General features: G+C 36.2%; 4 protein-coding genes across 10 annotated transcripts; 1 reads left to right on the top strand and 3 right to left on the bottom strand.

The window, feature by feature from the left end:
• Window positions 1-269: 269 nt before the first annotated feature.
• Window positions 270-3,172, bottom strand: Dnaaf5 (Dynein axonemal assembly factor 5). 2 transcript variants are annotated; one of them, XM_011315403.1, is made up of 5 exons: window positions 2,446-3,172; window positions 2,143-2,382; window positions 1,555-2,060; window positions 555-1,497; window positions 270-502 (listed from the first exon to the last, which is right to left on the bottom strand). In XM_011315403.1, exons 1-5 carry the CDS (start codon window positions 3,146-3,148, stop codon window positions 372-374), a joined length of 2,523 nt encoding a protein of 840 aa, XP_011313705.1. In that variant the 5' UTR covers window positions 3,149-3,172; the 3' UTR covers window positions 270-371. The 2 variants fall into 2 exon arrangements, with proteins under 2 accessions (XP_011313705.1, XP_011313706.1); XM_011315404.1 differs by having other exon boundaries at window positions 639-1,497.
• LOC105273148 (sodium-independent sulfate anion transporter) lies at window positions 2,298-10,154 on the top strand. Of its 4 annotated transcripts, none has more exons than XM_011315410.1 (11): window positions 2,298-2,390; window positions 6,916-7,124; window positions 7,406-7,691; window positions 7,748-7,986; window positions 8,058-8,259; window positions 8,345-8,565; window positions 8,655-9,000; window positions 9,087-9,389; window positions 9,469-9,614; window positions 9,682-10,006; window positions 10,063-10,154. In XM_011315410.1, exons 3-11 carry the CDS (start codon window positions 7,541-7,543, stop codon window positions 10,101-10,103), a joined length of 1,974 nt encoding a protein of 657 aa, XP_011313712.1. In that variant the 5' UTR covers window positions 2,298-2,390; window positions 6,916-7,124; window positions 7,406-7,540; the 3' UTR covers window positions 10,104-10,154. The 4 variants fall into 4 exon arrangements, with proteins under 4 accessions (XP_011313712.1, XP_011313714.1, XP_011313711.1 ...); XM_011315412.1 differs by lacking the exon at window positions 2,298-2,390 and adding an exon at window positions 5,771-5,837 and having other exon boundaries at window positions 7,406-7,622; XM_011315409.1 differs by lacking the exon at window positions 2,298-2,390 and adding an exon at window positions 5,771-5,837.
• LOC105273147 (phosphoribosyl pyrophosphate synthase-associated protein 2) lies at window positions 3,618-5,683 on the bottom strand. 3 transcript variants are annotated; one of them, XM_011315405.1, is made up of 7 exons: window positions 5,560-5,683; window positions 5,355-5,493; window positions 5,160-5,240; window positions 4,686-5,094; window positions 4,345-4,623; window positions 4,128-4,274; window positions 3,618-4,049 (listed from the first exon to the last, which is right to left on the bottom strand). In XM_011315405.1, exons 3-7 carry the CDS (start codon window positions 5,234-5,236, stop codon window positions 3,891-3,893), a joined length of 1,071 nt encoding a protein of 356 aa, XP_011313707.1. In that variant the 5' UTR covers window positions 5,237-5,240; window positions 5,355-5,493; window positions 5,560-5,683; the 3' UTR covers window positions 3,618-3,890. The 3 variants fall into 3 exon arrangements, with proteins under 3 accessions (XP_011313707.1, XP_011313709.1, XP_011313708.1); XM_011315407.1 differs by having other exon boundaries at window positions 5,405-5,493; XM_011315406.1 differs by having other exon boundaries at window positions 5,355-5,486.
• On the bottom strand, window positions 10,114-12,193 carry LOC105273149 (galactokinase). The gene is made up of 5 exons (XM_011315413.1): window positions 11,870-12,193; window positions 11,337-11,523; window positions 10,829-11,269; window positions 10,433-10,754; window positions 10,114-10,343 (listed from the first exon to the last, which is right to left on the bottom strand). Exons 1-5 carry the CDS (start codon window positions 12,029-12,031, stop codon window positions 10,274-10,276), a joined length of 1,182 nt encoding a protein of 393 aa, XP_011313715.1. The 5' UTR covers window positions 12,032-12,193; the 3' UTR covers window positions 10,114-10,273.

Genomic DNA, 12,193 nt, shown 5'->3' with positions numbered 1-12,193 from the left:
TGACGGCGGGATCGAACCCTGGCCGTCGGCGTGGTAGGCAAGCACGTTACCATTAAGACAACGCGCTCATTCTGTAAATATAAATTTATTAGTGGTATATCTGCAACATATTGAATAATTTTTTTCATTGAAATTCCACAAGATGTGGTTTCCCCCTTCCGCACGTTCTACAGTCGGCTAAATTTTAGTTAAACAAATAAACAAAAAGCATTCATACTGAAAAAGTATCAGGGGAACCTCATAAAATCTCAAAAAATTATTAAATCGTCAATTCCTCGAATTATATAATTTGTACAATTTCATCACTAACTAGTACTCTGGTTTTTACATTTTTATTTTCAATTGTACAGTGACTGTCATTCATTCGTTGTTTAATTAATTAAATTCCGGCATTTGTCCTGGAGTTTTTCCAATGCTTTTTGATTGCGAAAATTAATTTTACACCTTTCTATTTTATCCGCAAGCATAACAGGTTCTATTTCCGCCAGTTCCATCATTGCATCTGCAAAAATAAATATAGAATATGCATTTGTAATATATTTTTTTATAGTTACCAAATACGAGAGTGTGGAAATGCTCTTCTGGATCGTCCAAGTGGATGATGATGGATGTATAAAGATAATCTATATGACTGCTACCGAGATTGAACTGATGCTTGTATGACGCCTTCCACACGAAAACTAATGTTTCCACAGCTGCAAATCTGATATCATCACAACTATCATCCAATTTTCGAATGATTCCAGGGTAAATCTCAATGATATCCTCTTCAGTCAAACCCCGTACCTTCGATGCATGATTTATCATCAAATATATAGCACGAAGAGCGAACAATCGTGTTTTCCGTGAATTATCATCGACCAGAGATATAAGTACTGGTTTTATCTCTTGGAAAATTGGCAAAAACAATTGTTTATCACAAAACGTTGAGTCCACCTCCTGTTTAAAATCAATTTCATCGACTTGATTATCAAAAATTGCACATAGACATCCAATAGCTGCTGTTCTAAGCGCTTCAGCTGATCTCCCCGCAGTCCACACTAAATACGGGATTAATATATCTTTCAGGAATTCTACAATAAATTTATTGTAGTCTTCATGCCCCGTGGAAAATTCACATCGATGCTGGAATAATTCCGACAGATGAATAAACAATTTCAATTTAAGCTCGACGTCGCAGTCTTTTTCCATGGTTTTTCTCAGGATTAATAGAAGAACGTTGAAATTTTCGAGAGCTGCAGCATAAGCTTCTGTTAAACAGAGTTGAAATATTTTCACCTCTGCACTATGAGCCGTCCAAGTATTCGCAGTCTTCTCCAAATCATCCAGCAATGTAGGGAGATGCGAGATGTATAAATCCTGTAGAGTTTCAAATCCGCTCTTCTCCCTCAGCTTTTCCAATAATTTTTTAGCAAAATTTTGCGTCACTTGCTCGTGCGATAATGACCAAGCGGTGAATATCGCGATAAACAGTTGCCGAGACACAATAACACAATCCTAAAAATAATTTATTATCATTAAAATATGTATCACGTCGTAATTCTATTAACAAACCTCTTGACAAACTTGAAGTAATGCATGACAACAATTCAATAATTCCCGTTGATATTTCGCCTTTTTACTTCGACAAATATACGATTGATGTAAGAAACGGGCAATAATTTCCAGTTGCTCGACGAGTGGTTGACGTGGACTATTTCGGAGAATAGCGGAGAAAAATGCCAAATGTCCAAAATGAATATTGCCCTCTTGTATAGTCGGAAGGACAAGACGACAATAACTTTGGGGTGGAACGAAATATCCCATATATTCAGCTGCTGTAATGACATTGACAGCTACTCTGTTATCCTCATCAGCGCAAGCTTTGTACATCGCTGGTAAAAGCTTCTCTATATGTTGAATTGTATCTTGCTCTGCATTTAAAACTAGTACAGCTAATAACTGAGCTGATCTCACACGTATGTCCGCCAGCCAATCATCCAACTCATTACATATCCCAGTAATTAATTTACTCAGGTTCTGTTGGACGATTATTCGACATCCCAAATTGGGTCTTTCGACTGCATGAAATGAAATCAAAGAATACATCAATATAATTCGGCGAATTAATTAATTAATCAATTAAAATTAAAGTTATCATACTGCCTGGTGGATAATGCTCAGGAGGGGAAGTCAAATAATCCATTTTATCTTTTATTTTCTCGTCAGATTCGTTTTCCTGGAGGAATTGTTTACCCGTGGCACACCATAAAGTCTGGGCTTTCAGTCGAATATCTGCTATTTCATCGTGAAGTCCAGTTAATAGAAGAGGTAACAGCTTGAACCACCAGCTGTATCGATCTCGAAGGTTCAATAACCAATCACCAGCCACTTCGATAACAGCTGAAAAAGTAACGTCATAATATTGATAAATTGTTTAAACACTGAAATAGAAAAATGATTTACCTGCTCTAACAACTCCACTTTGATCGAATAATCTGGCGGCCAGGCAAGAGGCGACATCTGGCAAAGATTTATTATTTCCATACCGTAAAACATTGCCAATAGCTTTGACACTTGCCACGCGAATTCTGTAATGTTGATGCTTGAAATTACTCAGTACCGGTTGGACAATCATTTCATTCTTAGCATAAAAGTGAGTTGGAATGCTCCTTGCCAGTTCAGAAATAGCTTCACAGCTCTCACTCTTTATCTTCGGATAATTATCAATTACTGTTTTAGCGAGTATTACCATAATATCATCGATATAAACCGGTAAATGCTCTTCGTATTTTTTAATTATCACTCGAAGTAGGACAACACAATTCAGTCTGACTTCCTCCGAAGTTTCGATCATCTCCTGGGATCCTAGGCGTCGCACTAACACCGGCATTAAATATATTATATTTTTTCCCAACCCAGGGAGAGATGATAGTAATATCTTTGTTATTTCAATAGACAAGTTTCTGCAAGATTCTGCGTTATCTGTTAGTGATTTTGCCAAGTGTTTACTCATTATTTGCCATATCTCTAATAATTCACTTTTTGACCAATCCCTGCTTGAGACTATATTTTCAAATTTTTCCAGTGCCTTCAATCGCTTCTTCTTCTCATCGCTTTGAAGCGAAAGACAAATTTCACTCAATCCCAATTGTTCCACCCTCGACATAGTTATTACTTTTCCTTAACTGTCTCTGGATAAATTATTGAGGACATGGAAATATAACAGACAGTTGCCAAGCAGTTATTTGATACCATGGTAACATCAATACACTTAATTTATTTACTCACAATAATTATTATTATCATCCAGAGAATAATTCTCACAGATTATTATTTTTATGCACATGATCACTTGGTTAGCGCTTCTACAGTGCAAAATACAATGATTATAATATAATTTTACATAGAATAATTCAATTTCATGAAGAATAATTCACGATGTAAATGTAAAAATTGAGAAAAAAAATACATGATTGGAATAGTGTATGAGTATTTGTACAAACACATTTTTGTGGTTTCTCGTAGACATTCGATATAATGTAAAAAAATAGTAAGACCAAGGACCAAGATTGCTTTGTCGATTTATCCATACAATGTGAACCTTTAAATCTTATTTCCGGTATATCTATATATATCAAATTCATGCATGCCCCTGAAATATTCAGTACTGTGTACTCTTCGGTTGATTGTAGAAAATTACGAAACAAACATGATTCTCATGTGGTCCCTAAAGTAGTTGAAACAGTGACCAAAGGATCGCTATCGAGTTTATCATTTCCCTCAGACGATACTCACAATCTGATTAATTGAATCTTATCGAATCTACACTCATAACATTTCCTCGTTTTCATCGTTACACAAAAGCTAGTACGTTTTATAAGAAAATAACCATAACTCGCGGTTTCAATTTAATCCTCTGTGGTGACGTTCCTAAACAAGTACGACATGGATTCCTTGTTATGCATTCGGCGGATAGCTTCTGCAAGGAGTATACTGATATCAACAGTTTTTATCTTGGCGCATTGACTTTTTTGCAATTCATGGGGAATTGTGTTAGTCACAACCACCTAAATAAAATAAATATTTCATAAATTCCGTGTAGAATTTATTAATAGTATTATAATATAATAGAGAATTTAGTTTACCTCGTCGATGGGGGATTCCTCGATGAGTTTTGGAGCGTCTGAGCTGAGAAGTCCATGAGTTGCGAGAACATAAATTTTGTATGCTCCTCGTTCTTTTAATAATTCAGCTGCCGCAACGAATGACTGCATATCATCGACCATATCATCCTGAAGCATGGTCAATCAATGATGATTAATCAGTAAGAAAGAGACAATAGTAAAGATAAAGAGTACTTACCACCATTATGGCAATGTGACCGCTTACATCCCCAACCACGTTAATTGGTGGTTTCTCTTTAGCAGGATGGGAAGGAACCCCAACACCTACTTCCATTGTTCTTGATGACAGTAATACTGATGGTGGTGAATTTCTACCATCATTCATATCAGATTCTGATTCTCTCTGCTCACCATGAATAACGGCTATCCCCACTCTCAATCTCTCAGCATAACTCGTGGCTTTCTTTGCACTTCCAGGATTTTTAGCGACAATAACAGAATTTCGATAATCTGGAATCTGAGGGTAGAGAATATTTTAAAATATGTAGACAGAACAGGTGCAGAATTATTTATACTCACACTCTCTTGAATATACTGCAGTAAAAATGGACTGGCGCGTAAATTATCGACTGGACAATCGAAGAACCCTTGAATTTCCTTTTGATGCAAATCCATGGTAATAATATGTGTAAGACCACTTTTGCACAACATCTTGGCTAGAAGTTTCGATACAATACAGCCTCGTTTACGCATCTTACATTGTTTGGAATAGGGTAAATATGGAATCACCCCAATGATGTTTTTAGCTGACGAAGTCTTGCAGGCGTAAGCCATTATCAATAACTCCATAATATTATTGTTTACATCTTTTGTACCAGTTTGGATGATATAGAGATCCTTCCCACGAACCGAATCCCCTATTTCAACCATTGTCTCCCGGTTACTTTTGTGGTAAACAGTACAACCACCATTTTTAACGCCTAAACGACTGAAAATTATGAAAATTCCATTATACTGAGACTTTATTATAAATCGACAAATCGGTATTCTTACTTTGCTATTAATTCTGCAAGCTCGGGGTGAGAATTACCAGAGACGATAACAATGTCTGATGCACCGGATTTCTCCATTTTCCTGCATTAAAGAATTAAATTAAACACGTGTTACTCTCATAAATTCCTCAGAACTACATTCCTCAGACTACATTGTCAATGACATTAAAAATAATTAGTACTCATGCTCACTTACTATTTTATTCTCACAATGTGGAATTATTGTTGACGATTTGATTATCGTACCTGTTCAATTGGATTCTATTTATTATAATGTCGACTCTTAAAATCTCGATCGACCAAACTTTTTACGTCGCAATTGGTTGACCTGTTTTCTAAATTCAAATAATATATGTATCGAGTACAGCAGAGGATTGATCGAGACAATAAAATTTATTTACCCTTGATTCTTTTCCTTCAATTTTTTTTCTCCTGTTACATATTATTACTATGATTTATTTATTCCTCCGTATACACAGGTAAATGGACAGCTGTATATATGTAAAACAGCACCTGTTCGTTAGTCTCAATCTTCACAACTAGAAGGCAACACTGACCCTAGATTTTTAGGGATTTTCTAGATACTTTTTGAATTTTTTGTACTTGGGGAATATTTGAAATTCTTAAAAAAAAAAAAACGATCAATTAACTCGTATTGAATTTCGATATATCGTAATAGGTTAGTAATTCAATATATTTATACCCATTCATTTATTGAATTAATCCCGATTATGTAATCTGTATAATAATAATAATAATAGATTTATTTTTGCGGATTGAAATCATTAATCGTCATTAGTCAGCAGTCCATAATTAAATCGTTTAAACAAATAGCGATCGAAGGCTGTGTTAAATCAATCAATCGATCAATGAAAAAATGGAAACTGCTCTTTCGAAGGCTGAAGCAAAAATAATCGCGAGAATAACCCAATTGAGATCTAATAGCCTTAAAATTCCTTGGAATAAGAGGAAATTCAAATTTTATATCACAATGGACACTTCTCTCGTTTGAATCTCTGTGCAATCTCAAAATCACTTCTGATTACAGGAAACGCACGAAATAATTACTATCATAAGACCTGTTATGAAACATTTTTTGTTGACAAAAGGAAATTGTTTTTGAGAAACTCATTATAAAATCGTGAAAATATGGTGTGATGGAATTTTTTATCCTGATGATTTCATTTTCGTCTCGGTTAAATTGATTTGTTGAATATATCGATGGTAATTTTGGTGTTGGAAATTTAAAAGCTAGAGGAGCATTTGGGAATGACTGGGAAGACCTTGAATTTACACAATCGAGTAGAGAATACAAAGCCAGTTTGCGTTTTGATGCGGTTTCATTCCACTGATCATGAATAATACGCGTCCCAAACGATCTAGACGATTTGAGGCTTAAAAAAATTCTTTTACGTAATTCCACAGCCATCAGCAGCCAATGGTTTTTTTTATAATAAAATATCCATCCCGTTACGTATAACAAAAATTATTTTATCATTATCATTATCCTTCAAGAACAATTGTAATAAATTCAGTGCATGCAATCTCGCATGTGTGTACTACCAATGTTTAATGACTAATCGTAAAAAATATTTTATCTCGTGAGTCCTGTGTTTTATTTTCTTGTAAAAATAAAATAATTATTCCGAGAATCCGCGACTAGTTATTCTCTGAAATGAAAAGAGAATAGCTTGTGAAACAATTTGACGTTTATGATTTTTCTTTCAATCCTGCGAATGTTTTTTTTCCCTGAATAGTTGTCGCTTGGAGGGGGAGGAGAATTGACAATTTGATGGAGCATTCCATCATGAGCTCGTCAATAAATAATGCGGTAAAGAGCACGTGGCATTGTTTTGAAAAAGAAGCGCATGCGTGGAGTAATTGTAGTACTCTACCCCCTCAATAGAAGATGTATCTTACCTGGTATCCGGAGAATAGTGAGTGGAGCCTGTCAGCCTGTCAGTCTGTAAGTACCTGATAACATCGATGTCAATTGTCAAACAGCCGTCAGTTCAAAAACTGAGTTTCACCTTCTGCTCCACTCCTTTCTAATTTCCCATTCTCTTTCTTTTTCCTTTTGTTTACTCTTCTTTTTAAATTTTAATTCAAACTAAATACCACCAGTGAATTGTTACTATAATCCAATAAATTGTTGTGCTAAGTCATCGTGATATTAATGAGAGTAAAATGTTTCGTTATAGGAGAATAGATTTAAAAAATGGTAGAGTATGATTTTTATAATTGTAGTTGAGGGAAGAGATTGGTGTGACAACTACAAGAGACAGAACTAACTGTCGTCTTCCAGTAACCGCTTGCACGAAAATCCTTGGAGCTCGAGTAACAAATTAAATAAATGTAATTGATAAAAGTTTTAAATAAAAGATGTCAAGGTACGAAATGAAGGACGAGAATAAATCTGTGGTACGAGAGGTACGACTGACCGGATTCGCGAGTTCACCAGAAGGTACAACCACGATTATCAATAATTTTTCCAATGATATTATAAGGGGTGAAAAATCATCGACAGACAACAGTAAGTAATAATAATAATTACTGCTAAATTGGTAATTATTGGGAAAATTATTACAGTTGTCTGGAATGGGGATGAAAATAGAAAAGAGAGATTTTCCAGTAAATCATGGCTGTGCCACAGAATGAGAAGATGCTTCAAAAAAAAATTACTTTATAGACGAATACCAATTATCGATTGGCTGCCAAAATACAGGAGTGATTATATCGTGAGTGATCTTGTTGCGGGAATTACTGTTGGATTAACTGTCATTCCACAAGCTATTGCTTACGCGAATGTAGCTGGCATTCCACCCCAGGTAAATAATTATAATGACGAGTCCTCTGGCCCTTTATAATACAATATTTATAAATAAATAAATATTTTCAGTATGGCCTATACTCATCGTTCATGGCATGCTTTGTTTACACTATCTTCGGATCAAGCAAGGATGTGCCTGTGGGACCAACAGCTATTGCTGCTATTTTAACACGTGAAACACTTTCTCGGTCCCATTTAGGCCCCGATTTTGCTGTTCTACTGGCATTTATGTCCGGGCTTGTGTCCCTGTTCATGGGAATCCTTCAATTGGGTAAGTCCTTTTTTTTTCACTCTAGAAAAAATTACGGTATTACAATATTTTATTGTTTATTGGTGTCATGCCACGACGCGTTCAGGATTTCTCATCGATTTTATCTCCGGACCGGTCTCTGTTGGCTTCACATCCGCCGCGGCAATAATCATTGCAACGAGTCAAGTTAAAGATATTCTAGGGATTCGAATATCTGGGGGCAATTTCCTGGATACATGGCACAATGTCTTCGAGCACGTCTGCGATACTCGACTTTGGGACGCAGTCTGGGGACTCACAGCTATTATAATTTTATTAATTCTCAGAGCAAGTATATTAAGCATTCAGCTTCGCCCTGTTTTTATCCAATTTTTTACATTTCCAAATGATGAATTTTCGGTGATATCTTTGTACAGAAAGTCAAGGACATTCCTGTTGTTTCGGAGGATAGGAAAGCTGCGGGGATTTCGGCGAAAATAGTCGGCGCTTTTTTGTGGTTTTTGAGTACATCACGGAATATATTAGTTGTTGTTGTATCAGCTGTACTTTGTTGGTACCTGGAGAACCGTTTGGGATCGTCACCGGTTATTTTAACTGGTCACGTCAGAGAAGGCTTACCAAGATTACAATTACCCTCATTCACAACAACTGAGGGGAACGTAACCTACACTTTCATTGATATGGTCTCCGCACTTGGATCTGGATGTATCGTTGTACCTCTCTTAAGTCTTTTGGAAACAATTGCACTTGCCAAAGTTTTTTGTACGTACAACTTTCACTGTTTTCACTTGACCTTTCCAACGAGAAAATTTTATCATCAATTGTATCATCATCATTTTAATCTCCAGCTGATGGCAAACCTATTGATGCAACTCAGGAGATGTTGGCCATGGGTCTTTGCAATTTAATATCCTCTTTAGTCTCGTCGATGCCTGTTAGTGGTGGATTAAGTCGAGGGGCAGTTAATCACTCATCGGGAGTTAAAACTACTCTGGGCGGTGTTTATACTGGTATCCTCGTTCTCGTATCTCTTCAATTTCTCACTCCCTATCTTTATTTCATCCCAAAGTCTGCACTAGCTGCAGTTATTATCGCAGCGGTTGTCTTTATGGTTGAGTTTCACGTGGTTAAACCAATGTGGAGAACAAAAAGTACGTTATTCTTCATTTAGATTTTATCTTTATTTCATATTAAGTTGTAATCAATATTCTATTTTTTATACTTGATTAGAGATTGATTTAATACCGGCAGTGATCACTTTTATCTGTTGTCTTTTTGTCAATTTGGAGTTGGGAATAGTCATCGGAATAGGAGTGAATTTATTGTTCCTCTTGTATGCATCGGCCCGACCGAGTCTCAAAGTTATTAAAAAAATGGTTAGTTATTTTTAATTGAGATTATTATTCATTGATTATTTTCATAGATACTCGAATGTTCTCTTAGACTCCCAGCGGCTGTGAATACTTGTTAATCACTCCAGATAGAAGTCTGGCATTTCCCAGTGTCGAATATGTCAGAGCGATTATCAGTAAACATGGTACACGATCGGGAAATAATGTTCCCGTTGTCATCGATTCAACCCACATTCAGGCGGCTGATTTTACCGCTGCCAAAGGAATAAAGAACCTGATTCAAGATTTCGTTATAAGAGGTCAACCACTCATATTTTTCAATTTAAAACCGAGTGTTATTAATATTTTCCGGGGAGTTGAGCCTTCAGAGATGAGGATATGCTCCAGTGAAAATGAACTTGATGAGACGCTCAGAGGTAATTTTGTATTAATTTCGCTACAACCTGCGAATGATAAATCATTTTATTTTCAGAGTCCTCAATGATATCTTCGATAACAGTAACTCGGCACTAATTACTGACGTCCATAAATCTAGGATGCATCCCCAAATGCCAAAATTCAAAATTTATTACACATCACCTGTGATCCCGAGACAGTGCGTCAACAATTCTCCACTATACATGCATCTGTGATAAATAATCAGTATTGGGATAATGAGAGCACGTTTCAATTTCCAAAATAAATCAGCGACAATCCAATTGTCTTGCTCCAGCTGAAGGCTTGGCGATATAAAAATTCGCATTACCCGTGTATCTGTTGAGAAGAAAAAAGGAAATGAGAAAAATGATCAACTGTTATTCTACTGCTGTTATTATATTCTCTTTTAGAATAAAACATCTCACGTTTGTTTAATTTTATCGATGACCTGCGATACACTCTGTTCTTTCAGAAGAGTGATAGTACAACCGCCGAATCCAGCGCCGGTTAAACGACTCCCAAGAACCCCTTCAACACTTCTAGCAGAATTAACAAGAGTGTCTAATTCCGGAGACGATACCTCATAATTGTCGCGCAGTGAATCATGACTGGCATTCATTAAATCACCAACTCGTTCATAATCTCCAGCTTGCAATGCTTCCATTGCGGCTCGAGTCCTCAAATTTTCATTGAGCACATGGCGAACACGATTCAACATCACCTTCGACGCACCTCTCTTCTCCAAAGCTGTGACAATAAAAAAATCGGTGAAATTATTTAATAATTCAATATAAATTGCACTGTTAATATTCCATTCTCACTCTCAATCTCCTCCAACGATACATCTCGAAGACTCTTCTTCCCCAAAATTTTAGCTGCCTCGAAGCAAGCATCTCTCCGCTCGCGGTACGCACTCGATGATAATTTATGAGGTGCATTAGAGTTCGTTATAAGAAATACATAATTCGTTAGATTTTCCATAAATATTTGAACGACAGATTTATCACGACAATCGAGTAAAAGGGCGTGTCCCTCTTTTCCCATGACTGATATAAATTGATCCATTATACCACAGGGTACACCAGCAAAATCATGTTCAGCTTTCTGACATAATATCGCCTTCTCCACGGGATCAGCAACCGGTTGATTGGTTATAGCCTCTAGAAAAGTGAATGTTGCTACTTCCAGTGCCGCCGAGCTACTCAATCCGGCACCTACTGGTACACTCGATGTCACCACAGCATTGAAGCCTGTCAACGAATCTGTCAAATACCAAAATCATTAAACAAATCGGGATCGAATTAAATAATTAAATAATGCTATTTATACTTGGAAAATTCACAACGCAGCCTTTCACGTAATTCGCCCATTTTGGATCGCCAGGTTTAATTGCCGATCGATCACTAATATCGAATTGAGCTTTGCTGACACTTGTCACCGCAGAACTAGCAGATATAATAGTGCAGATCTTCGTCGCATTGGGCTTTCCTGCAATTACCGTAACCATTGGAAGCGCCTGCAAAATTCAAAAAACCATTAAAATTTATATAATATATTAATATACTCTTCATGCGAGTCTTCCTTGATATAAATATTACAGCCCCTAGATTAAATGAATTAAATAAGCTCATATATTAATTACATAATTACATAATCATTCATAAATGTCAGAGTTGCCTCTTATCATTTTGAGCGGAAAAAATATTTCAACTTTATAACAGGTTTAAATCTCTTATCTCTTCTGGTTTAAATCTCTAATCTCTCTTCTGTTATTTAGCAAATTAAATAAATACCGGTTGACGCATTCATTAACGGGGATAAATTAAATGTTGATGTAATTTTAGATATAATTATAATTTTACCATGGGTAGGACGAACCCTTCGTTGTAATCGGTATGTTCTCCGATGACATTGACACGACCGGGTGCACATACACAGTGAGTTGCTTCTTCGCCGAATTCATTTAAAAATGCATTAAGCGCTTGACTCTTTATTTCATTTAAATTCGCAATGTTTTCCGCCATTTCTCATTTATTATTTTCACTGGTGCGAAAAATTTTACTTCAAAAACTAGAGCAATGATTTAAAATGATGAGTGAACTCTGATTGTTCAGTTGACACTGACCTCAAGTTACCGAGTCTTGAATTCACTTCGCATGTACATACTCATACTCATTGCTAGCACT

This window comes from Fopius arisanus, unplaced genomic scaffold (assembly GCF_000806365.1).
Source record: "Fopius arisanus strain USDA-PBARC FA_bdor unplaced genomic scaffold, ASM80636v1 scaffold00004, whole genome shotgun sequence".
NCBI classification, from domain to species: domain Eukaryota; kingdom Metazoa; phylum Arthropoda; class Insecta; order Hymenoptera; family Braconidae; genus Fopius; species Fopius arisanus.
This window is presented reverse-complemented; position numbering and strand designations above follow the sequence as displayed.